Source organism: Taudactylus pleione, unplaced genomic scaffold (genome assembly GCF_031769625.1).
Source record: "Taudactylus pleione unplaced genomic scaffold, aTauple2 ptg000454l, whole genome shotgun sequence".
Lineage (NCBI taxonomy): Eukaryota > Metazoa > Chordata > Amphibia > Anura > Myobatrachidae > Taudactylus > Taudactylus pleione.
Window position 1 is genome coordinate 10,306,085 of NW_028284856.1, and position 27,873 is coordinate 10,333,957.

General features: G+C 43.3%; 1 protein-coding gene across 1 annotated transcript in view; it reads left to right on the forward strand.

Moving 5' to 3' along the window:
• The first annotated feature begins 3,343 nt into the window (after window positions 1-3,343).
• Window positions 3,344-27,873, forward strand: part of B4GALT1 (beta-1,4-galactosyltransferase 1) — a 72,336-nt gene continuing 47,806 nt past the window's right edge. The window contains exon 1 of the mRNA XM_088448377.1: window positions 3,344-3,978. Within this exon, the coding sequence (XP_088304503.1) occupies window positions 3,657-3,978 (322 nt within the window). The 5' untranslated portion in view covers window positions 3,344-3,656. The remainder of the gene's footprint in view (window positions 3,979-27,873) is intronic.

Genomic DNA, 27,873 nt, shown 5'->3' on the forward strand with positions numbered 1-27,873 from the left:
CTAAATAGCGAATGCCTGCTATTTTGAGTGACAGGAGGAGGCGTATGTGGGTGGTAACAGGGGAAGGTGCTTGAAAACGGGGAGTGGAAATCAGAACGCAGGCGTGCTTAAAGGTCAAAACGGGCGTTTTATGGGTGTGCATAATTAATACAGGAGCTTCATTGACCACGTCACTTGGTTGATTTATAGTCAGAACTGCTCGCAAGATTGTGGTTGGAAACACCAACCACAAGAATAGCGAGCAGTTCATACGCTGTTCGATGTACTCGATTAATCTATTAAATAGCGGACATGACGTATGGGGCGAGCGGCCAGGGGGCGTCTTTTTCAAAATTACGACCGCAAGTTTTGTTAGCTCGTTCAGACATAGAGGCGTGAACAGACCGCAAAATGCGAACGGTTCATTTGAATAGCCACCCCTTTTTTAATGAACGAGCGAGCGCAAATAGCGTACGGCTCTGAATCAGGCCCTCTGAGAGGTATATTTACTAAAGTGAGAGTTTTTAGAAGTGGAGATGTTGCCCATAGCAACCAATCAGATTTTACTTAACATATTCAAATGGGGATTCACAGCGCTCTTAAGTCTTTTCTGTGATTTGTCCCTAGCTGCTCCACTAGTAGAGGTATCCCAACCTCTCTGGGTAATTAGTTAATAAATATTAGTGGTGTGCTCTGGGGCAATATTAATGTGTAGATAAGTGAATCTGAATTGAAATTGAATGAAAGTGTAACTTAATTGGTATTTAAATTACACAATGTCCTGCAAACAAATTGCAAAGTCCCAACTTTAAATCTGTAGGTAGGGCATTCTTAAAAAATATTAGATAACTGGCTGAATGATGTGCGTTACAAAGTCCCAACTTTAAATCTGTAGGATGGGTGTTCTTACAGTGTGCTTCAAGGTATCAAAACCGCCTTATCCTCCTCTCCACCTCAAATACAATACAGTGGCACAGTATCAGGGATCTTAGCGAACGCTATAATGCAGGTAGGTAAGAATTGGTTTGTACTTACCCCGTATGCTGTGTTGCCCCTGCTGGTTCTCCTTGTCCCGGTGCTTTTATGGATGTTTATGAGGGGACTGGGATAAGTGTGAATGGCTGCTGCACAATGACATGTTATAAATTACTGCAGACTCCAGTCTGATATAAACTGCTATATTGCAAGTATACTGGGGACTCAAATGAGTCTTAACATCTAAAAAAGCTTCCTGTACATAGGAAGCATGAAATTATAAAAGTAGCCAAATGTGCTGATAATACAGAAAAAAAAGTCTCTCATGGAAGTCCTGTCAATAGGGGGTGTGGCACATTTTTTCCTGAAAAGACATTTGAGAGGCAAAAAAGAATAGATTGTGTAAGCATTACATTCAGAAGGGCCAGTGCTCCAATTACCTATATATGTGTACCCTTCTTTTATTTACCAGATGTGGCCCCTGGCATCGTTTGGAGATTTATAGAAAGACACTCTGAGAGATATATTTACTAAAGTGAGAGTTTTTAGAAGTGAAGATGTTGCCCATAGCAACCAATCAGATTTTACTTAACATTTAACTAGCACCTTATAGAAGATAATAGCTAGAATATGATCAGTCCGCAAGCTCCGATTGGCTCGTGACCGGCACCAGATTCGAATTGCTCCGGTGCTATATGTCCATGTCTGCCACTGCGCCAACTGTAATTAGCTGGCGACCCGGCCCCAAATCTACACCTGCTGGCTGCTGATGGCGCACAGGGGGAGGCTAGAGGCTGCTGGAGGGACATGTGGAGGTGAGTTGCTGGGGGGAGGCATAATGTGTAAGGGTCACTACTATAGTGTGCAATAATGTGTTATATGGGGCACTACTACGTGGCATAATCTGTAAAGGGCATTACTGTATGGTATAATGTTTAAGAGGCATTATTGTGTAGTGTAAGGGGCATTACTGTGTAGCATAATGTACTGTATAAGGGGCACTACTACTGTGTGGCATAATGTGTATAAGGGGTACTACTGTGTGGCATAACCTGAATGGGCTCTGTGTGGCATAACATGAATTTCGCCCTGTGTGGGGGCAAATGTATGTTTTTTTTTACCTCTGGGGGGACCTTTAAAGATCTTGCTATGTGGCCCACAAAATTATAGTTACGCCAGTGTTTCCCAAACTGGGTGCCGTGGCACCCTGGAATGCCTCAGGACACTTGCAGGGGTGCCTTGGGTTGGTGGTCCAGTAACAAATAAAATTATATATAGTCAGTATGATAGGCAAAGCCAGTGCTAATAACTGTGCGTCAATAAATATATGGACAAAAAGAAGTGCAGCCCTGTCAACCACCACATAACTGAACCTAAGGGTGACATATAAGCACAATTTACTTCATTTAATTTTTGCTGAATCTCTCAATAAGAAACTTTGGCCCAGGGGTGATGTGGAGAAAATGCTGATACTCTAGGGCGCCGTGATTTGAAAAAGTTTGGGAATCACTGAATTATGCCCTTGCATGCAAACACAGAGGCTCTGGATTTAATATGAAACTTGCATGAGTCATCAAGTTTGCTCAGACTGAGGTGAAAAGGATACTTTTGTAGCTCTCTCACAGGTTTTTCTCAGACTGCAAATCTCCACTGGAGCCAGCACTGGAACCTGTGTTCCCATTTTTAAGGATTGTGTACAGTGTGGCCCTGACAAAGTTCAAACCTAGACAAAAACTTAATCCTGGTCAAACTTACACCACCATGCCAAATTTTGTGGAGCTATGTCCAAAACTCTGGCCGTGCATAATTGACAAAAAAGATAGACAGACACGCTTTCTTACTTATTATATAGATGAATGCTAATGTGATATGGTAAAAACCTATAATCTTGGATATAATAATTTCCTCTTAGATAAAGAATATTTTATTGTCCAAACATGTAATTCCCCGATAACTTTGAATCCAACTGTAAAGACTATGTTGGTGCTATATAAAACGTTAATAAATAAATTATGATGACATTGTTATAAATGACCAATGCTTTATCTATTGTATTTCTATGAAAAAAGAACACTTGCCTAAAATGACAAGTTGATACTAGAATATAATACTATCGAGTACCATAAAAAGCACTGTAAATAACTTTGTGTAACACCTACTGGATCATGCCCCCTCTTTACACGTTATGTTATGAGTTGAGCACGGATAGAGCAGGGGCTACTGTATAGGTGCAGCATCCGTTTTTTGTTTAGGATAATAGACTGCTGAGCTGAACTGTAAAATGAGAACAAGCTCCTAATATGTCAGGAAATATAAGTAGGGCAGGGCCTGCTGTTACACCAGATGATTAGGGTCTCTGTGCGGACCTGCCCTTCCTCAACCCCCTCCTCCATGACACCCTCACCGTGACGTCACGTGGCTTTTTTCTCTCTCTCTCTCTCCCCGCTGTTGGCTGTTGGAGTTGATGTAGTATGTACAGTGCGGGGCGCAGGGCATCGCTGATGGCGTAACTCCTCGGGAACATCGGATGGTGACAGAGATGTTCAAAGTAGCTCAGCCGCTCCCCGTTGTTGTATGAGCCCTGGTTGGTCACGTAAGCCTAACCTTGGATAGTACTGTTATTTTACTATGCGAAGCCAGGGACGGGTTGTGTAAGCAGTGTCCATATATGCGCGTTTCCTCTCCTCGCTGCACTCCGCACTATGATGATGAAAGATCCGCTATTACCAGTCTCCAGTGCTATCCTGCCTGGCGCCTCGCTGCAGAAAGCCTGCAAGTTGCTGGTGCTCTTCTGTGCCCTTCACCTCACTGTTACACTGGTCTACTACGTGTCCGGCGGAGATCTGAAACTTTTCCAGTACTTTCAGAACCCGCAATTCCAAAGTAGGCAGAAGACGAACTCCACCGCCGGCCCCCTGGTCTCTGTTCGGGCCAAAGCAGAGCATGATGCCACGCCGGAGCCCCACAACAGTGCCAGAGGCACGGAGGATCTCGCAGAGTGCCCAGCCACCTCGCCACTGCTAGGTAAGAGCTGTCACCCCCCAGCCATATAGCTTTTTGTGTCCATGTACGTTTTGTTGACATTTAAGATGTTGACATAAAGTAGTATGTCTACAGAGTACATGTCGACATGCAGAATGTCGACTTGTGGCATGTCGACACCTACAATATCACCATTATCACATTGTCAACACCTAGCCCTAACACGAATGTTCACATTTAAACCATACTGACACGATAGCAATGCTAAGCATTCAACATTCTTTCAATTGTCAACATAGTGACTGTCGACTTCTGGATTGTGTAGTCCTGTAGTTGGTGTCTTGTGCGCAAGTTGTTAGGCTAGGGTCTAGACAGGTTCAGGACACTAAGGTCATATCCCCAGTGCCTCCTACTGCACATCTGTACTTTTATAGACCTGGAAGAACCTATCACAGGGCTGGGTAACCTGTGGCTCTCCAACTGTTGTGAAACTACTAGACCTAGCATACCCTACCACTAATCACCTGGTAAAGCATTCTGGCACTTGTAGTTTCACAACAGCTGATGAGCCACAGGTTGGTCAGGCCTGACCTATCCTGTATTTAAACACATTGTAGGGTCTGCAAACTTTGATTTATATTTTGCTGTTACTTTAATTGGTATTTCTGTATTGTATGTACTCCTTCATTTATCAGCATCAATAGAACATTTAATTACTACATACTAAGCCATTTTAATGTTCATCTCCTACTTCGGAACAATGTATAGTACCACACTAATTATAAGGCTAGTCATGGTTCTGAGACTACTGTGATCTTGCAAATTGTTTTTAATAATTCCATTTAATTCAATCACACTTGTGTACAGTACTTATCAATTTTTTTTTTATCTGTTAATTACCATTCGATTTTTATTTTTTTTTGTATACAGTATTTTCTGTTTCTCGTTCTGTAGTTTTTGTTTAAAACCCCAGTTTAATGTATATATTTCCCAAACATTACAATTGTATTCCCAGCCTGTATGAGTCATGCTGTTACCTTCCTAAAGCTGGCCACAGTCTAAAGATTATCTGTCTAACTAGCCAACTAGTTGATTGGTTGGAATGAAAATCTGGTAAGGAATGAAAGCAAATGACAATCAGCAGTTTGCTCCCAAATGCCAGAAAATGGACAAACACTGTTGTTTGAACAAATTGTTTAGAGTAAACATTTATCATACTTGTCTGACGACCATTTTCATCTGTTTTCTGGCATTTAGGAGCAAATTGCTAACCATCAATTACTCCTATTCCTTACCAGATTTTAATTCCAACCAATCAACTAGTTGGCTGGTTGGACAGATAATCTATAGATGTGTGGCCAGTTTATCAGTGCATTTGTTAGAACTCGAGCCCAGAAAGACAGCCCAACAGGCTTTGTAAAGGGGGGTATCCACTAAGTGACATGAAAGTCTGAACGTCCAGTGTTCAGACCTTCATGTGGCCGAGGTGCGACTTTCAGTGAACGAGCCCGACCTCCTATCCCTGAACATGCCGAACCTGATGAGTGTCGTCAGGTTGACGGGTATGTTCAGTAGACAGTCGGGGACGGCAAGTACCCAGCATGCTCACGCATCGCTAGTCCTTGCCGGCTATCCAAAACCTCCTGGTTTTGGTCGGATTGTTCACAAAGTCGGGTAATGGATAGGCCCCTTAAGCACTCCAAATCATTCAGGTATTCGGGAAATAAGCCTAATAATATTAATATGGAAATTGTTGTATTAGGAGATGAAATGCACTGTCTTTTCTTGGAGATCGGTACAAATCTTAAGGCAATTTCTCAGTGGCCAGCTAATGCTATCCTATCAGTAAGCATGTTAGCTGAATGGCTAGGTTATATGCTGACTGCTGGTTCAGCAGATTAGGGTCCCTATTTACTACAATCACCATTTCAAATGCGGTTGTAGTGTGATATTTTCACCTAAAGTGCATTATTTCTCGCATTAGGTATGTTCTAGCTAAACTTTAAATATGGCAAAATGAGCTATTGTATTGATACAATTTAATTAATCTTTTATTAAAAAATGGTTTGCAGCTACATTATACACAAATAATGCTTAGAATGTGGTAACTTACAGTAAATAAAATTGTTAGTTATTAGATTACACTATTACCACTTAGGGGCCTATTTATCAAATAATATTTGTGGGTCATTCCACAAAAAAACACCAGTTTTCAGTGGATATCTGCAAAGTGTCCCGCGACTGTACCATGGTGGGACCGCATCAGATATCTCCATATCTGCCCCAGTCATCCATTTCCTACAGCAGCTGCAGCCCCCATAGGTCTCTATGGGGGCTACAAAGCTGTCAGATTTTCCAAGCTCTGGAATGCAAAGCATTCTGAAATTTGTCCCCCGCCTGTTGTTGCCTATGGTGTACATTTTGCAAAAGTTACCGCTTCACACGCTTGGTTAGTAGACTGCGCGTACGCAGATGTCCCAAAAGAGGAGTGCAGAGATGGCTGATGCGCTCCCTTCACTCTGAACATATCGCAGTGAACGGCTCCGTTTGGGCTGTATGTAATTTGCCTAGAATAGCCGCAATAAGAAATGACAATGATCGAGTCTGAAACCCAATAATTGATAAATATTCCCCTTAAACAGGAACCATTTATTGTTGATTTAAGAGATTACGTTTTGAGTGGAGTAGTTCTTGTAGTATTGGGACTACAGTACTGTTAAGAATCTAGTTGTAGAACATGCAAAGTTTGTATGTTGCCCACAGATGATTTATAAGAGCATTTTAATTTGTGGAAGGGAATGAATTGAAAAGCCCCCATAGATAAGACAGTATTTCTTTATTAGCCTTACTAATCTATAATAAGTGAAAGAAGCATCGCCTATCATCTTTTATTGGTAGTTTTTTTTCATCAGGATAAGCAGCCCTGCCCCAGAAGTTATGTCTCCTATGGGCTGTAATGTATGAGGGTGTCACCAAGGTTTACCAGATGCTCCTCAGTTCCATTCATACGACTAGGCTGTTAAATTAATCGGTCGATAAGAGAGGAGCCGCACTGTGGGCGAGAAGCGGCAGTGCCCGGGAGAGGGTCCAGAGAGCGTCCCCGTCCATCCTTTCCGCGCCATATGGCACGCCTCCTCCCTCGCGGCAGGCAGGGTGTTCTGTGTGTCTCGCACCACAGGGCATGCCTTCTCCCTCATGGCAGGGTCTGTCCTAGAATATTCTTTAATGGTTTTGTGCATCCTGCAACTATTTTGGAACTGCAGTGCATGCCACAGTTAGTGGTTGGCTTGTTTCCAGCTGGTCTGAGCATGGTTTGTAAGTCCGAGCAGTCGATAAACGGGTAGGTTGTTGAGAGGAGCATCTTGTAACATTTTCTTACTCCATAGTGTATGATTTTTTTTTTTTTTTTAGTGAAAAACATACAATATTAGTAGACCAGAAGTAATTTTTACCACCGTTCAGCATGTCCCATCTCTTTCTACAATGGCTCAACATGCATTAGGAACAGTGGGGTTAACATCTTAATTAAAATACAGGTACATAATAGGATGTATGGATCATTTTATTGCCTTTTTCCTGTTAGAAGTGTAGAGTTTAGTTCTGAGGAAGGGATGGGCACAGGATGCTGATGCTTGGGATCCTGGCGGTCAGAATGCTGATGTGGGCATCCCGACAGGGTTAGGGTACCATCAGCTGTCGGTCAGTATCCTAACCCTCCCTACCCAGTGCCTAATCCCTTCCCCAATGCCTAACCTAACCTCCCCCTTAGTGCCTAACCCCTAACGCTAAGCCCGGTACTTACCGATGGGATGCCGGTGCCAGGATTCTGACAGGTGCCGTTATTCTAAGCACCGGCATCTCGACTGTCGAGATTATGACTGGATCCCCCTGAGAAGTTGCTGAGTAAATTACATTCATTATAACGTTGTCAATGAGGCAGATTAGACAGCTGCTGCATTCATTTTTTATTGGCATTGAAAGTAAATGTGATTGTTTTCAAACTTCTGGGTGTAAAGGCATGGTGGGTGAGCATCGATGGAACCACAGTAATTGTACTTTGGGGAAATGGGGAGGGGGGATTAATTTGTTTGAAAATCAAAACGAGAAATCATTAAAGACTTTTTAGTCTGTTTTATATATGACTCCTCATTTCCTGTTTTTGTGACTATGCTGTGCATGAGTCCTGTACAACACTATGACTACTGTATATAATGTGCTCAGGTTCTATTTCAGAGAGTATATGCAGTGATGTGACATTTTAACGGATATAGGGCCAAATGTAATAGGCCGAGAGTTTAGAAGATGTGAGAATTTAGCAGTAATCTCTCACATTGGTCGAGTTTTATCTTCAAAATGGAAAAACATCTGGATGAGATTTGAAATCGTAAAAAAAAATTTTTTTTTAGTAAAAAAACATGAGTTTGCATGTTCTTGGACTCTATTACATTGGCCGAGTTTAAAAAGTGTGAGAGTTTAGCAGTAAACTCTCACATTTTCTAAACTGTCGCCCTATTACATTTTGCCCATAGTCTTCATTCTAGCACCCTGCACCTGTCCCAGCCCGTACAGTTCCTCTTTCCTGTCTGGGGTGTGTCACTCTGTTCTGGAGCTTCTAGCACACTCAGCTAATGCAACAAATTGCTGAGATACAGACCAAAGTGTGCTAGAGGCACCAGAGCAGAGAGCGTCAACCCAGTCAGGAGAGAGGAACTGCACGGGTTGTGACAGGTGCAGGGTGCTAGAATGAACACTAAATCTGTATCTGTATACAGCAGGTTTCTCTACACCAGTGTTGCTCAAAACCGGTCTTCATGCATGTTTTACAGATCAATATAATTCAAGGAACTGTAAAATGGAAACAGTTGCTAAATTGTCACAGTATAAAACACGTTTATTATGCTTATAAAGATATACAATACAATATACCAATATGTAACAAACATCACATGAAAATTAAAAAGAAGAGAAAATAATAAAAAAATAAAAAGGATTAAAAAATATATTTTTTTTTATTTACTTTTAAATTTCACATTTTTCTCTTTTTAATTTTCATGTGACGTTTGTTACATATTGATGTATTGTATGGATGATCCATTTTTTTATAAGCATAATAAACGTGTTTTATACTGTGACAATTTTATCAGTTGTTTCCATTGCGCAGTTCCTTGTATTATATTGGTTTATATTCTCTTTTTAACCCTCACAGAAGTTTAATTGGACTGCAGCATTAGATCCAGTGTGTTTTTTAATAATTTGGTAGCGCCTTGTTTTCTGGTTATCCTAGCTTATGTTTTACAGATCATTTAGCTGAAGGTGTTCTAATTGACATAAGGCCCCCACATCAACAATTGATTGCAGCAATCGTGCAATTTGCAATCGATTGTGTATAAAAATCTTTCCCCATTGCAGATTGCAAAGATACCACAATCGATTGAAAAAGGGAAAGATTGTTATACACAATCGATTGCAAATTGCACAATTGCTGCAATCAATTGCTGATGTATGGGGGCCTTAACACAATAGATCTCAGGTGGTACTAATTATTCCTGAGGATACCTTGAAAACACTCACTATTAAGCTGGGTACACACTTAGCGACCCGCCAAGGTGACTCTTGATGGTGCCGATGAACGTTTATCGGGCAGTCAGTGTACTCCATGATCCGGTGAACGATCGCCCGATATATCATTCACCGGCACCATTGACAGGATCCAGCACTCGCACATATTCTTGTGGACGTCCTACTGGAGTGCTCTTTAGGGAGACTTACTTGTATCCCATAGATACTTTTTTTTTCACACTCCTCGCAACGAAAGCAAAAGGCACTCTCCCAGATTTTTTTCAAACTCTTATGTCACTTTATTAGATTTATGCATGCCACATATATTGCCAACGTTTCTATTCATTCTGAATCTTTGTCAAGGCTTTATTTGACACATCACAATTTCATTCTTACTATAGTAAGGTGGATGCAACAGTATTAGCAAACAATGTCTGACAGGTCCCACTAGTGTCATCAACAATGACACCATACTGACACACACATGAAAACTCAATACTAATAAAATAACAGTGACAAAATATCAGCCAAGCCAATAGTCAACATGGTTCACCTTTATACATTGTTCACCAAGTGTGTCATAAACTGAGACAATGGCTTTTACTGTAAGGTACCAAAAATATTCACTATGATGCCATAGCATGTAATTCTATATAGGTAAACCACTCAATACAATATTGTATATCATGTTACAATAGATTATCCATGGACTTACCTGCCCACAATGATGGATACTGGCATGCTGCTGAGTTACTCCACAATGCCGGTGCCCAGCTTTAAATTGCAAGAGACCGGGAGTGCGTCGGTGCCCAGGACCTGCTACCGGAAGTGCTCTTTCCGAAACTAGTAGTGCTTCTAAATTACGTGTGGTCTCACCTGGCGGATACTCCCTTACTATCTGCCAATAATACTTAATAGCTTCTTCTTGTACATGACATTTTCTTCAATGACCATGCCTTCACATGTAATATTATCAACATAATGTGGGGGATGGAAAAATTGAAAAGGTGTTTCTACTTGACCTATTTTACTGGGTACATTCCCTAATAATCTGTTACTGGGTTCTCCACAATTCGGTATATTTAGCTGGCATGCAGTTGGGAAGCCGGCGGACCTAATCCCGACAGCCAGTTTCCTGACTGTCATATTCTGGCAAGGGTCTAAAGACAGACATCGATATGCCGACGCCTGTCATTAGACATACGCCGGGAGCCCAATGCCCGGCATTCCGATCGAAGGGACGCCCAGCGCGGATAGCCGTGGGGGGGGGCAGGGTTAGGTTTAGGGTTCCCCGGGGGACTTAGGGTTAGGCACCTCCCTGGGAGGTTGGGTTTAGGCTGGGGGAAAGGGGGGTTAGCGTTAGGCACCCCCGGGGGGGACTTAGGGTTAGGCACCCCCTCGGGGGACAGGTTTAGGCAGCAGAGAAAGGGGGGTTAGGTTTAGGCACTTAGAGGGGGGTTAGGTTTAGGCACTTAGAGGGGTAAGGTTATGGTTAGGCACCCCTAAGGGAGGGTTAGGTGGTAGAAATAGGTTAGTATATACTTACCTTTGACTGTCGGGATTTCCTCCTCTGCCGGGATGCCGCTGTCAGGATTCCAACCGCTGGGCATGAGTTCGGTGGTAAAGCATACCGATGCCATTTAGCTGGACTTGCATATCTTGGAACGCTGATGTTATCATTCTGCACTTATTGGCTATCTACATTGTCGTGAGATCCGTTATGTAGGATTTCCCACTCCACAGAGCGCCAAGCAGCGCCATAGGTGAACAACCAAGTTGCCCTGTTAAATACAGCAACTTATGCAGGTCTGAAGGTATGAAAACACAATTATTGGCAAGAGAGGGGATTGATTAAAATGCAAATTTAAACCCTTTAACCTCTACCTATCTGTGAAGGCTTATTGCAGCTATTGGTGCACATCTCCATTTTAAACTCTGTCATGGCTGTTCAGGCAAGTTTTCAAGTCTTTTCCAATTGGGAAGCAATGGTTTGACAATCCTTCCTTCTAACTAATTTCAGTGTGATAGTCTAATATAGTCCTGTCCTAACTTGGGGAAAATAAGCAGATGTCTTGCTGTCTGACGTTAGCTGCTGTAGTTGTGTGGTTTTTTTTTTGTTTTTGTTTTTTTTCCCTGTCAAAAAAGCTTATACCATATCATACTATTGGCAAAAACCCCAAAACCTTTAAATCACTCCTCCAGTAATAACAGGCCTTGCAGGTGGATGAAACTAAGACAAGGAGAAAGCAAAGAACATTTATTCCAGCTTACCACTCTAAGCTAATGACCTCAAAAACCACTTTGTGTTAAGTGAAAAACCCAAATAAACAAATACATTTTGTCTACAGTTTGCCAGGTGTCCCCACTTGTGATTTTGATGAAATGTAAATGCTGCATAGTTATCATCTAGGAAATGCATTTCCTTTTTATGTCCTGAATTGGAGATTTAGGGGCCTATGTATCAAGCTGATTTTTACATTAAATTATACAGAAACTGCAGTTTCTGCATAATTGAATGTATTGTTGCCATGTACTAATAGCACAATGCAGAAGATTTCACAGAAATCTCCGGCAAAGTGCGAATTAGCACTTCAGATCACAGTCCCCATTATTGTCAATGAAGACTACGATCTGTCCCTTATGTACTAAGCTCCAAAAAGCAAAGCTTTTCAGAGTTTAGCCCCGATAGTTTACACCAGCTATGGGGGCTCCAGGGGCAGGAGAGAGCTCTTTCGATCTCTCGCTCTCTCATTAAAAATGAATATATTCCCGGCGAGATGGATACATAATCGCGGCAGTGCTGCAATTATTAGTACATAGACCCAATAGTTCTTGAAAAACAAGTTTTCTAGATCATTATTATTTATTTATGTTGCAGGTTCAAGGGCGCGGTGTGGTAACTTATGAAGGAGCGACTAAGTTGCTGACTAGGTTCTTTTAGCGAGCAGATTCACATTTGTCTAATGCCTTTTGGATAGTGGTTCCTAAACTTTTAGGGTTCTATGTCCAAAGCAATATTTTCACGGCATCCCTAGGCCAAGGGGGAGAATCGGATAAATGCGAGGTTCCATCAGATTGTCACATGCTAATACAACGCGGGTTATACACAGAAGTTTTTTCTTCTGTAATAACCTGTTATTTGCACAGATGGAACTTCCTGTTTAATTGAATCTCCCCCGAAAGTTTACTATTGAGATACTCTACAATAGTTATTTAAAATCAGAAAGTTGTGATTACCTGCCTTTTTTTAGGTTTATTTGTGTGGTGTTGAACACAGTTGCTGTTCTGTTTGTCCATGTCATTAATTTTGATCAGCGGGGGTGGGGATGGTTGGGGCCGGCATCGTTAATGATATCCACAGATTGAGCTGCATGTACAGACGACTGGGGATATCGTTAACGACCTGCGGGAGCGCGCATTGTTCATAGCTTACATGCATACATACTGGGCGATTTGAACGATATATCGATCAAAGATGTAGTTATCGTTCAGAAATATTGTCCAGTATTTTTTGGATTTTATTTGTCTGAACAACCATTTTTTGTCCATTTTCTGCCATTTGGAAGCAAATGGTCGATTGTCGTTTGCTCCCATACATAGCCAGATTTTTTTTTTCCAAACAGCCATCTAATCTTTAGGTGTTGTATCGCTAAACATTTAAATAAAATAAAAAAACCTGATCTATCTAGGTGAGTGAAAAGTGCTGGGTGTACATGCCACACTATGGGCCTTATTCAGACCCGGTCGCAAGCGCTGAGTGCTCGCAACTGGGTCGATATTTAGCCCCTCTGCACGCGCAGCGGCCGCACTGCGCGTGCGCAAGCCCCGGAGCGAGAGAGAAATTCTCTCGCTCCGGAGCTCACTACAAAAGGGGTGGCTGACAATGTTGATCGACAGCTCGACCTGTTTTGTAGGCGTGGCGGGGGGGTGGTTTCACAAACGGAGGCGTTCCTTAAGGGATGCCTGCCGTTTTGTGGGCGGCCGCACTGACCTCAGCAGTGATGTCAGTGGGGAGCTTCCTGCTCGATCAGAGCAGGAAGCTCCCTGGGGCTTGCGCTTGCCGAGACCCAACCTTAGGGTCTTGTTGCAAGTCACGATGGTCCTGACCATCGCGACCATCAACCTGGTCGCTCGTTAGAGCTGTGAGTGGTAACCCACAGCTTAGCTAGCGACCAGGAGGCCGCACTTCACACCACAAGCGGCTGCCCTCATTCAGAGCGACCGCTTGTATCTAGCGATCGACTGAATGAGGGCCTATGTCCTCAGGACACCCTAATAATACAAGGTTTTTAGGACATCAACAGCAAAGAATTATATCCATGCCTGAACACAGATGGTTAAATCATAAGGTTTGAGGCACTAGTTAAGTCACCTTTGCTCAAGTATGGATATCCTTAAGACCTGGGGGTTTAAACCCTAAATTTAAAACCGTAATTGTTTTAATAGCAAAGAAGGTGTGTATTTGATATTAAAATCATTGCAATTTTTAATTCTGAGCTTAAACTCGCTGAGAAGCAGCATCCTTTGCAAACTGCCGCTTAGTAAATATATTTTTGAGCTGTTAGGATCAGGTGTGGGAAACGCTGCCTGGAGGTACCATTATTGTGTTTTCAGCTGCTTTAAGGGACTTTGGTCCTCATTCAGACCCACTTGCGAGCGGCTGTCTGCTCGCAAGTGGGTCGATGGTCCCCACTGCGCATGCGCACGACGGAGGGAGCTCCGTCGTGCGCATGCGCGAGACCCGACGAGCGAAGGACTTTCCTTCGCTCGGAGTGTCTCATCAAAGGGGGCGTGCTGTCGATGGTGACTGACAGCACGCCCCCTTTGGTGGGCGTGCCTGCCAGACGTAGGCGTTCCCAAGGGAACGCCTACCGTCTGAAGCCGGCCCCACTGACATCACTAGTGATGTCAGTGGGAGTAATTTTGGCTCTGATAGAGCCAAAATCACTCCTGGCCTTGCGGTTGAAAAACCCAACCGCAGGCTTTTGCTCGCAGTTTCGATGGTCGCGATGGTCTTGACCATCGCGACAATCATCCTGCACGCTCATATATGCTGTGGGTGGTGACCCACAGCTGTACGAGCGTCCAGGAGGACGCTCCATATTAATGGAGGTGGGCCCTGATTCAGAGCGAGCGCTCTGGTCAGAGCGTCCGGCTCTGAATCAGGGCCTTTAAGCGGGCGAATAAGCTGCTCGAAGAATGTCATTTTAGAAGTCCCTCGATCAGCCTGGAAGTTCCATTGGACTTAAGATCACTCATTTTGTTTATGCCTCCGGAGAGTGTGAGTGAAAATGGATAATCTTAAACCTTATTTGCAGTCACACAAACTTCTGGATTATTATGGCTTTTTGCATATACAGGAGAGTGTCCTTTTTAAGGCTTTCAAAGTACAATAGTGGGGCGAACTGTAAATATCAGAGCAGGCAAAGAAAAGAAATTGCACATAGCCCATGCAGGTTCACAGCATAAAGGGAATCTTGGCATAGTACCCCCCTGTACTAGTAATTTCCATAAGTACATTAGATATATTATATCCTTTAAAAATATGAAGTCTCTTTATCACATTCACCTGCAAGCCTAGAAGCTTGGGGGGGGGGATGATGGCAGGGGAGTAGGATATCCGGTCACAGGTGGCACAGAGTGGGGTAGGATAGTATAGAGGACAGCAGGGGGAGGGAGAAGGATGGCAGAGAGGACTGTTGGGGAAAAGGATGGCAGACAGGAGAGAGGAGATGAATCCCAGTAATCCCGAAATTCCGAGATTTAAAAATTATTTCCAGGATTTAAATTCCTAATTCTCCCTTTATAAATGTTGTCATGCATCAACCAGTCTAAAATATTCACAGGTCATATACTTGTAATTCATTAGACATATGAATGCTTCAAAAGGCTTTGAAGGTATATGGTCAACATAGTTAAATTGGCTGTCATTAAACTTTATAAGTCTCAAGTCTGTAATTGTAAAGTAAAGAACGAACATGTATTATAAATTCTTAATACCATATACAGTCATATATGTGAGTGGTGTATATGTGTGTAATATTTGTATAATGGTTGTGTAATTTCTTCAGTTGATTAGGAAAATGTATGTATTTATAAATTGTGGCGCAAACTACTGCACATAAAACAATATATTTTACCAATGTGCTTTATTGCTGGACATTTAAATTCGACTCCAGCATAGATTAGTAAATTGTTTGGTTACAACAAAGGTTCATATTTTGTCTTCATTACACTTGTCAAGTTAATTGTGATTACAAAGGGTCCATGCTTCAGCACAAGTTGGCTCCTATTTCCTTTAATGAATTATCTTAGCTTATGGCCTGTATGTCCTATAAAAGAAATAAACCGAGATAAGATACGTCACTTTCCCTGTTCATTGTCCCTCTCTCCTTGAAGATGACTTTCTCTCAAGCACTGCCATTGCTATGCTGCTAACTACCTACAGAGGTAAACAGTCCCAGCATGCCCTGCCAGCCTAAGGGCCGTATTCAATTTGAGGCGAAAAGTCAGTTTTCGGCGAAAACTTTTTGCCAATGACGTCCTCTTCGCCTGTTTTGGCTTTTACCCCGTTTTCAATTTGGAAGACTTTCCGCCTAGGCGGAAAGTCAACGCAATGTAATAGGCGAAAAAGTATCACCTATGAATAGCAGGCGGAAAAAAAGTGCAGATTTGGGGTTTAGGGGTGCAACGTTGCAGGAACCCCTGTGCAGCCTTTAGACAGTCCCCCAAAGGTAAACTGTGTAAAAAAAATTAAAAACCACTTAAGGGCACCCCAAAAAAATCACTTTGCATTTGGTAGCAAAAAAAAAAAATGGGGGGACAAAGTTCAAAACTAGCGAACTTGACTCTGGGGGGTCCCCAAGTATGCCCCAGGTATATTTTTCATTGCAGCTGCTTGTGGCAGGTGGGTTTTTCATGATTTTTTCAACTCCCTTTAGCAACTTTAAAATATGCTGAACCCCATTTTCAAGTACCCCAAATTTGCTGGGATAAGTTATTTTTCCCTAAACCCCCCCCCCCCCCCAAAAAAAACAAAACCTTCTAAATGCTCTTCTGCATCACCTTACTCAAAGCTGCATTTTTGCACCACGGCTATTAGAAACCCCGACTTCCTTCAGGAGATAAAAATGGGGGTGCACTTTGTCATCCCCTATGTCTACACATCTTCAGGGGGGTCCCTGGATTATTTCCCGAAAATTCCCGTTGTCTTCAACCTGTAAAAAAACGGGTTAAAAGTTTTTTTTGTTTTTTTGTTTTTTAAATGACATAGGGACACCCCCATACCCACCAAAAGCCAAACCGGCTCCAGGCTTGCCAGCCAGTCCTGGTTTCTAAAAATACGGGGAACAAAATGTGTAGGGTTCCACCGTATTTTAGAAACCAACACCGGGCTGCAGGGACCAGTCCTGGTTTTAAATATAGGGGGGAAAAAAGATGCGAGTATCCCCCTATATTTAAGACCAGCACCAGACCCAACCGACTGGGGTGTAATGCCACAGCCCGGAGACCCAATCACCGGGGCTCCAGGTCCAAAGCATTAGCACCCCAAGTCGGTCAGCGCAAGCCGGTGATCTCGGGGGAGTCGGGGACCCCCCAAAGAAGGGTCTTCTCCCCCCCCTTCCTCGCGAGCACCACAGGCTTACACTGAAGCCCGGGGCTCTTCCCCATACCCCTGGGGCAGTGGGTATGGGAGTAATGGGGGGGGCCAAATAATGTAAGACTATTGTATTTTACAGTGGAACTACAAGTGCCAGCATGCCTGCCATTTTGCACTTGTACCAGTTGTTTGTGTCCCCTTGTCCAGTAGAATATCCTTAATGACTGGCCCTGCAAGCAAAAAAACATACTCTCCTATATCCTGGCGCTGGTCTCCGCAGTAATCCACGAACTTGGCAAAACAAAAAAACGAGTTCACGATCCACGTACCCAGGATCTGTATGTGTGTTGCCACACATACAGATCCCTCCCGAATGCCAGCTGACGGGACTGCACGGAGCTTGCACGCCCCGTCAGCTAATCAGCGGCCGCGCTGACTGGCTCTGGCTACTGACAGTTCCCACCTGACAATTCCCACGTGGGAACTGTCAGTAGCCAGAGCCAATCAGCGGCCGCTCTACAATCAGGGTGGCCGCTGATTGGCTGAAGGGACGTGCAAGCTCCCTGCAGTCCTGTCAGCTGGCATTCAGGAGGGATCTGTATGTGTGGCAATACACATACAGATCCTGTTTTTTTGTTTTGTCAAGTTCATGGATTACTGCGGAGACCAGCACCAGGATATAGGTTTTTTTTGTTTGCAGGGCTAGTCATTAATGATATTCTACTGAACAAGGGGACAGAAACATCTGGTATAGGTAAGTATGTGTGAATGGGTAGGTGTGTGTAATAAAGTTATACTAATCACAGTGTGTGTGTTTTGTCTTTATTTAACTAATTATTTTACAGTGAAGTTACAGGTGCCGCATGTCTGCTGGCACTTGTTGATCCACAAGTGCAAAATGGGCGGCATGCTGGCACTTGTAGTTCCACTGTAAAATTAAATAGTTTTACATTATTTGCCCCCCCCCCCAGTACCCCCATGCCCACCGCCCCAGGGGTATGGGGAAGATCCCCGGGCTTCAGCATAAGCCTGTGGTGCTCGGGGGGGGGCCCTTCTTTGGGGGGTCCCCGGCTCCCCCGAGAACACCGACCTGCGCTGACCGACTTGTGCTTTGGACCTGGAGCTCCGGTGATTGGGTCCCTGGGCTGTGGCATTACACCCCAGTCTGTTGGGTCTGGTGCTGGTCTCAAATATAGGGGGGTCCCCACATTTTTATTTTCCCCCTATATTTAAAACCAGCACTGGTCCCTGTAGCCTGGTGTTGGTCTCTAAAATACGGTGGAACCCTACACATTTTGTTCCCCCGTATTTTTAGAAACCAGGACTGGCTGGCAAGCCTGGGGTGGGTTTGGCTTTTGGGGGCGGGGGACACTATGTCTTTTTTTTTTTTTTTTACTTTTAATCTGTTTTTTTACATGTAAAACACAACGGGAATTTTCAGGAAATATAACAGGGACCCCGCTAAAGATGTGTAGACATAGGGGATCACTATGGGTGCCCCCATTTTTATCTCCTGAAGGAAGTCGGGGTTTCAAATAGCGGCAGCAGGTGCATTTTTGCAGGATTTAAAAAAAAATGCTAGTACCTATTTTCATGTACCCCAAATTTGATGGGACCACTTAAAAAAAAAAAAAAAAAGCTAAGTGCTCTTCTGCATCACTTCTTCAATGTTGGGGAAAAAAACCGTGGCTATTTAAAAACCCGACTTTCTATTGTAGGCAAAAACGGGGGCTCACCCATAGTGAGCCCCCTGGTCTGGACATCTTTAGGAGGGTCCTACAATTATTTCCCGAAAATTCCCCTTTTTTTTGCCGATCCAAGTTTCGCCGGTTCCTGATTTCGCCTACTTTCAAATTGAATACGGGGATATAGCCGGCACGCGCGTGAAAAGTTTTCGCCTCCAAACTGGCTATGTAGGCGAAAAGGGGATTTCGCCAGCAGTGGCGAAAACGCCGCTTCAAATTGAATACGGGCCTTAGTCGGAATGTATTGACTTGTAGTTCAGCTGGATAGCCACAGAGACAGAGATTATCAAGGAAGCATAAGGCAAAAGCTAGTCACTGTGTCTAATATTAACAACGGCACTGAGAAAAGATGTGTCCTCTTACACCTATCCTCAAATTGCGTCAAATACTGTAGCCTCATTTGGCACAACACAGACTTTACAACTTAGCTGCACCATGTGACTATTAAAATGCTAATCCTAAGTATTTAGGGCCTGATTCAGCACAAATCGCACGGCTGCATTTGCACGCATCCGGCCAATGTTTGCATTCTGCATATGGATCGCAGTGCGTGAAGCGGCCGTTGCGATCAGGAAGTGATCGCAGTGAACACTCAGAATCTTCACAGAGTGATTGACATGAACTGACCGTTTGGAGGTGGTTGAAGGAACGCCGGCGTGCCTTTTGCATTTGAATGCTGTTACAGGGGTGTGCATAATGAAGCCCCTGGGATTGTACACGCTGGCTAGATGGCGACAGGAAGTTTAGCAGTTTGTGAGGTTGGGTCAGGTCAGCCACAACTGTGCAAATGGTTTCGATGTTTTTGCTGACTTGCGGATGTATGTCATGAGAAGTAGGCAGGCTTTATACAGTGATGGGCGTCTTGGTATAGTGCTGCGGTTGCCGTGCAATTGCATATATTTTCGCAGCTAGCGAGTGCGTGCAAACACAGCTGTGTGATCCAACCTGAATCAGGCCCTTTAGTACACTATTAGCGATTTTGGCCCTGCTTCAGAGCTGAGTGCTGTAAGCATCACTCTTTGGACACAGCAGCGATGCTAAAATGTGCTAATGAGGCATCTGCAGACTCCACCAGCTGGTCGAGTGCTGTGTCCGAAGACACTGCATCTGATCACCCTCACGACTATTGGTTGGTTGCAGCCATCTGAGTAAGCCTCACATACGCTGAACGGGTCATGCGCAGTCCTTCCACCATCGGAGATGTACGCAATCCATCGGATTGCGTACAGATTAGGGTTATATGTGCTTATGCGGGTATTATGAGTTACAGTATGTAATAGGTATGTATTTTGGCTACTGTCAGAAGTTGTTTTAAGTCAAGAAATGAGATGTTGCACTTAATAAAAAACTTTATAAAAAAAACTCTACATTTTGTCCTGAGAGGCAAAAATGTAATAATGCTTGTATGCAGTGCTATTTTTGAGCAGGAGCAAGCAGGAACTCATTAACCATAGACCTTTCATTAACTAGGACGTAATGCCCTGGGCCAAAATGTATTTTCCATAAGATGTTAGATTTTTAAAGTCTCTTTTGAGTGCCTTCTTTTCTAAGTACTATATATGTATATATAATATAGATAAAATATAAATATATAGTAGTTTCTCTATAGCTCCACCCACAGTTTCTGAACCTATTTTCCAGAAAAATAGCCCTGCTAGTACTATATGTATGTTTGTGGATCATACAACTGCATGCCTCTGCTGCTTTCACAACAGTCCATTGACCTTGCAACATATTAATGAGTACAGAAAAGTGACATTATCTAGGCTATGTGCTTGTTACACAATTGCCATCTGATTAACTATTTCCATGTTATTACAAACACTTTTTCCAGCCTGCCTTTTGAGGGAAAGTATCATTAATTCTTTAAAATGTTTAATTTTTCCTTTTTGTTATAGCTAATGAGGCGATTATGTGAAAAATGTTTGCAGTCTGATATATGAATTTACAGTTATACATTTAAAACATACTATGTGAATTGTTTTGGTTTTAGAGATCACATTAATCTGTATTGTGATATCGAATGGATTGGTATGATCATGTAAATCATTTTTTTGAAATTTTTATATCAGACGCCTAAGTAGCGCAAGTGAAATATTGTGTTGTACAATTAGAACCTACTGAATTATCTTGTGAACAAGATAGGGACCAATTTAAATCAGCGCGATGTGACAGGAATTTGGCCGTGAAAAATAAAATTGTGGGTAAAAATCATTTCGTCAGCGCAAAATCGCATTTTATTTTTGCTTGCACCCTCTTGAGCAAGGGAAACGGTGGGGAAATTTTCTTGAGAGACAGTGCAGAATCTGGTACGCCCTTCCCAATGAGTAATCATGCACTTTAAGGGGTTTAAATTTGTCCAATAAAGTATTTGGTATTTGGCCAATAAAGACATATCAGTTTTCAGGTAGTTTTCTCTAAAAAGCTTATACATGGGTTAAATGATGTGAGACATGTATGTGGAGGTGTAAAAGATGAGGGACAGGTAGGTGGAGGTGTAAATGATGTGGGACAGGTAGGTGGAGGTGTAAATGATGTGGGACAGGTAGGTGGAGGTGTAAATGATGTGGGACAGGTAGGTGGAGGTGTAAATGATGTGAGACAGGTAGGTGGAGGTGTAAATGATGTGGGACAGGTAGGTGGAGGTGTAAATGATGTGGGACAGGGTAGGTGGAGGTGTAAATGATGTGGGACAGGTAGGTGGAGGTGTAAATGATGTGGGACAGGTAGGTGGAGGTGTAAATGATGTGGGACAGGTAGGTGGAGGTGTAAATGATGTGGGACAGGGTAGGTGGAGGTGTAAATGATGTGGGACAGGGTAGGTGGAGGTGTAAATGATGGGGGACAGGGTAGGTGGAGGTGTAAATGATGGGGGACAGGGTAGGTGGAGGTGTAAATGATGGGGGACAGGGTAGGTGGAGGTGTAAATGATGGGGGACAGGGTAGGTGGAGGTGTAAATGATGGGGGACAGGTAATTTGAGTTATTGTATTGATGGTGATTTCTGACTTTGGGGATGGGAGCTAGAAGTATTTTTCCAATATTTTACAAACTTAAAAATACTGAAAAATCACTATACAGACATGTTTCTGTACCCCAAAATACTGGAAATAATTTAATTTGTTGACAAACACTTGCTGTCTCTCATTTCTCGATCATAAAAATCAGCAATTTCACCCCTTTTAGGTATACCCAATACTTTGATTATAGCCTCTAACCGCCTCGAATGCTGTTCTGCTATCTTGTTTGCCATTTTTTTGGGGGGAAGTTCAGGGTGAACTTACCACTTAGATGCACTTCTCCCACTGTAGAATTATCACGCTAGATCGCCGCGATCATTGCAGATGGCCGTTTACAATGGAATTATGAGAAATGCTGGAGCGGTGCTTAATGAAAGTTAGTCACAATGTGTGCGATTTTACGCTTCCAAACTCTTGCACAGTTGAATGGGCCCCATTGAAGGGAAGACAATATAGTATGTTCCTCTCTCTTTTCTACAGTATGTCCGTTTTGTGGGGGTGTATTTCCTCTAAGATACAGGAATTGGTAATGGCCTTTAACCAAGAACGTGTTGAGTACGGGATGCTGGTGCTCAGATTCCCGACACTGGCATTCTGACAGGATTAGGATACCGACACCTGTCAGTAGGTATCCTAACCCTATCCCTAACCCTCCCTCCCTCCCTGCACCCTGAACCTAACCTACCACCCTAGTGCCTAACCCTAACCCGCCGTACCTAGTGCCTAACCACTAACCCTCCCTGCCCCCCACTACTTACCTTCAGGATGTCGGTGGTGGGATTCCGGCCTCTGTATTTTAAGCTCCAGCATCCCATTTGCCGGGATTGTGCCTACATCCCCCAACAACAACTAGCTCTGGCTTGTATGTATTAATGTGTTTTGATGTGTAATAGTGTCTTGTTTGTGTTCAAATAAATAATTGTGGTGGTTCATGAAAAAAGTTTTCATCTCTCCAGCTTAGCCATACATGGACATATCCAGTCACTCTGCACACAGTGTAATCATATCTCTGTCTTGTTTGACTACCCGCATACATGATCCATGCATTGCAGCACACCAACACAAGGAGAAATTGCTGCTAAGCTGGCAAATCATAATCTTCATATATTAATGTTAGTCTTATTTTATTTGCCAAAAGTGTCTATATATGGCCAGCTTTATTGTGCTTGCTCTATGTGTAAATGATCTGCTTTTTAGTCATTGTAGGGCAATGGACTATTGAATTCTTTTGTAGTTCTACAAGGCTTTGTTGAAAAACACCTGTCCTCACTTTTAACAGAGCATTTATTCATGTTCTTAAAGCTTTCCATCGGCAGAGAATAAGAAGGCGGGGCCCACTTTTTTTGTACACCTGCATGCTTAGTGTGGTTAGAGGAGAGAGGCAACATTGTGCTTTTTGTAAATTCCAAATTAAAAGCATGCATATAAAAGCAAACCTAAAGAATATGCATATACCTGTCCCCCCCCCCCCCCACCCCACCACTGCTTTATATACCTAAAGCAGTGGTTCCCAAAATGTTTTGAATCACAGCGCCCAAGAGTATCAGCATTGTATTCATGGCATCCCTAAGCTAAAAGTTTGTTATTCAGAAAAAACTGTAGTAAAGTGAAGTAAATTGTGCTGTCATCCTTAGGGTCAGTTATGTGGTGGGGACAGGTTTGCGCTTCTGTTTGTCCACATATTTACATCACATTGACCATAAATAATTTGATTTGGTGCTGGACCACCAACCTGAGGCACCCCTGCAAGTGTCCAGATGCCAAACCTGTTACCTGCAGTATTTTCTTCCCTTTCTTATTTGGTCCCTTTTGGGCCTGTTGTGTACGCTTTTTTGCACCAAATATTAATGAAGGTGTACTTTTTAAAAGCAGTAAAACACACATTTGATAAGTTTGTACATGGCTCTAGATCTGAGTTCAGTTCTTGCACACAACGTTTTACTGTTTTGGTGCATATACACGGTCAGATTTTTCTTCAGATCTGAACGATAACAATTTAAAAAATCGTTCAATCGTTCATACCTGAAGGAAAATGTGACATATCTGTCAGATGAACGATTTGAACGATGCGCGTTCCCGATGGTCAGATAACGATATCTGATGTGTTTGCAGTCAGACTTCGACGATTCCATTCATTTTAATGCAGTCAAAAATCGTTCAAATCTTTGGTAAAATCATTCAAATCGTTCAATCATTCATCTGACAGATCTGACAAAGCTGACCGTGTGTATGCTCTATTTGACTTTTTATTTTTTTGGAGGGGATGTTAGGTGAAATGTATCTTATGCTGTTGTGTGTTTTCAAGAAATGCCATTTTTTTTTGTATTGTTCTATGCTACTGAAACACTAGAAAAATGACACAGTGAAGAGGGCAATCTGTATATCCCAGGGACATGCAGTCAGGGTATATATGGGAGACTGAGCCTCCCCTATCATACTCCCTGTCATGCTCCAGAGTTTTGATCTAAAAACTGTGTTTTCATCATGTGTGCCTCCCCAGCCTTTGACCTCACTGCACGTTACTGTTATATCCGTCTCTCTCCTCCCACTTCCTGCTTGACCCATTTCAGTCTGTCTTCCATCCTCTCCACTCTACTAAAACTGCCCTCATGAAAGTCAGCAATGACATCCTTGCTGCCAAATCCAAGGGCCACTATTCTCTGCTCATTCTCCTTGGCCTCCCTACTACTTTTGTCACTGTGGACCACACTTTCCTCCTTCAAATCCTTCACTCCCTTGGTCTATGTGACATTGCCCTCTCCTGGCTGTGCTCATATCTCTCTGACCATTCCTTCTGTCTCCTCTCATGATTACACCTCCACTAACAGTAGGTGTCCCCATGGGCGCCGAGAGGGGGGGAAGCGGGTACAGTTTGCCCGGGCTTGCCAGAGGGCCCCTGGTGCGGCGTGGCTTCCCCCCCCCCCCCTCCCTCACAGCAGCTCAGCACACAGCTTGTGCTGGGCTGCTGCGTGAGACTGCTCGCGGCTGCTGCAGCAGCCGGAGCAGTCTCCTATGGCTGTGGGGGGGAGCGATCACACTTACTGCGCCCCCCCTGGTTAGCACCGGGCTGGGGGGCTTACAGCGCCCCCCTCCCCGGAGCACAGCGCCGCTACGCGGTGCTGAAAAACTGATTATTGCTTCTTCTTTTTTTACTCAAGGGGGTGTGGCCACGCCTCCCACAATTAGGCCACACCCCCTCCATTACCCGGGCTCGGCCAGGCTCTCAATGGCCCTGGGTGTCCCCCAAGGTTCTGTTCTTCGACCACTCCTATTCACCCTCTATATGTCCTCCTTAGGTGAGCTCATCGGCTCTTTTGACCTGCATTATGATACTGTATCTATACTGATGACACTGAGATCTACCTTTCCTCTCCTGACCTCTCCCCCTCTCTCCTTACTCGTATCTCCAACTGTCACTCTGCTATCCCTTCCTGGATGTCCCAGCACTTTCTTAAAGTTAACATGTCTAAGACTGAACTGATCATCTTCCCTCCCGCATAACCTCACCCCCCACAATTTCATTATCTATTGATCAGCACAACCAGCTCCTCTAGCCCCCAAATGCGCTGTCTTGGATTTATCCTTGACTCCTCCGTCTCCTTCAAACCACACATTCAGTACCTTTTTGTCAGTTCTGCCGTTTTCATCTCAAAAATATTTCCAATATCAGGCCCTTTCTCATCCTGGATGCTACTAAGACACTCATTCACTCATTGATCATTTCCAGATTGGACTACTGTAACCTTCTCCTATCTGGACTCCCTGACTCCCAACTCTCTCCACTCCAATATGTCTTTAATGCTGCGGCCTGGCAGCATTACATACATTACATACTTTCCAAACATACTACTTCTACCTCCCCTCTCCTACAAGCCCTACATTGGCTCCCCTTCAGAACCCCAATTCAAGCTTCTCCCACTCTCTTACAAAGCACTCACCCAATTCTCTCCCATTTACATCTCTGACCTTATCTCCCTTCACTCTCCAGCCTGTCCTCTTCGCTTCACAAATGAACACTACCTCTACTACCAACTAATTATTTCCTCCCAATTCCACCTCCAAGATTTTGCCCATGCTGCTCCCTACCTCTGGAATTCTCTCCCTATTGGCCTCTCCACCTCTCTACAAACCTTTAAGACCCACTTTATCAATGCCCTACTACTCTCACCCTAATTCCCCCAAGCTCACTGTCTACCCCTTCTGTGCCACCCCTGTCTGTCTGCCCCTTCCCTTTAGAATCTGGTTTCGGACTATAGCTAGATAGTAAAAAGGTCAACAATGTCAAGATAGACACCAGATGTTAGACAGTCAATAGGTCGACAGGGACTAAAGGTCGACCTGTAAGAAGATCAACCAGTACAAATGGTCGACAGGTCGAAATGATCGTAAGGGTCAAGAGGTCAACATGAAAATGGTCAACACAAAAATGGTCGACACATGATTTTTTTTGTTTGTGTGGGTTAGGCACTTACCGGAGGGTTAGGGTCAGGCACTTACCCCAACGGTTAGGCACTAGAAGGGACGGTTAGGGTCAGGTGCCTGGATCATGGAGTACTGAATCGATTCCCACCTGCAACTCCCCACTGTATGCTCCACCTAACTTCAGTGTGTTTCCCTACCCTTGCCCCTGTTTGCCATACTCAGTCTTGTTGTAATATTCATGTTTTGTATTTATGCTATGGTCTCCCATTGTGTATTGTATATGTTCTGATACTCTTTTACTGTGTTCTATGTTTACCCTATACTGCACTGTGTGGTGCTTAATAAATTTAAAGATCATATTCGTAAGGGAAGGGATCAAATTGCAAGTTAAGCAATGCCCTGTAACCCCTAGTCTGTCTGTGGGATTTACTAATATTCAAGATAATCACTGGGATCTAATGATCTCAATGAAACACTTTGTATATGGTCTATAAGCTACAGATGTACTTCAGTCCTTCGCGCCTTACTCCCCACAGGTCTGGCCACCCCCATTGGTTTCTGGCATCCTTCTTTTAAACCCTATTGAAATACCTGACATTTCTTTCTGTTCATCCCAAACTATTTTAATAATTAGCTGCTAATGCTCTGAACACTTTTGAGCATGTTATGCCACAGAGATTATGCACAAACACGTCAACACATGTGAGGTCATTCCTGTCCAAGGTTCTCTCGGAGATGCATTAACCATGTTATTACCACTCACAGTACAGTATTAAATGCACATAAGCTTTTTTTTGTTCTTTAATAATATCTGTCTGGTAACATAAGTGAGGAGTGAAGCAGATAGTCACAACAGCTGGGAAGTCATTCTAGGTAACATTATGACTCTTCCTACAATTCAGCATAGTTTGAACTTCAGGCAGAAATAAATAATCCTTGGAAGGATTTTATAAATCATTTGTCAGGAGCCCTCTCCCGAAAGATCTAAGAATGAACTGTCACTCAGAAAGTTAACTTTCCTTTTGAACTGTGACCCTGTCTTGTATATGGCATCCTACGTCCAGGTTCTATGATGCTTTTCAGCCTGTATTCTGCTTTTTACTGTTGCCAGTCAGTGTCTATGGTGTCTATTTATGCAGCAGTTAGAAGTTTATTGCTCCTCCACGCTTTGCCCCCTTGTGTCAAAACATTACTTCATAGCTCATCAATATGATGAGATATATATATATATATATATATTTGTGTGTGTGTGTGTTATTTTCCAGTTGCCATTTCATAATGTACATGAAAAGAGCCCTATATCTGCACTTATACTGTATTTGAGTAGGTTCTCTGTGATACATGCTCTCTGTAGAGTACTGCTTGTGCTATTGTAACTTAGCAGAGAGCAAGTTGGGTGCACTTGTTAGTAGTCCAGCAGACTTTTCCTTTGGTTATTAATCTATCCGCAGTTTTGTCATCAATGAAGCTTTCAGTCTCTGCTTGTGTGTTTGAACAGAGAGGAGAAAAAAAAAATCCCACACTAAATATTTAAATCCCAAAAATCTCAATAGTTGAATTATTATAGTGTATGCCCTCTCCCAAAATGTATA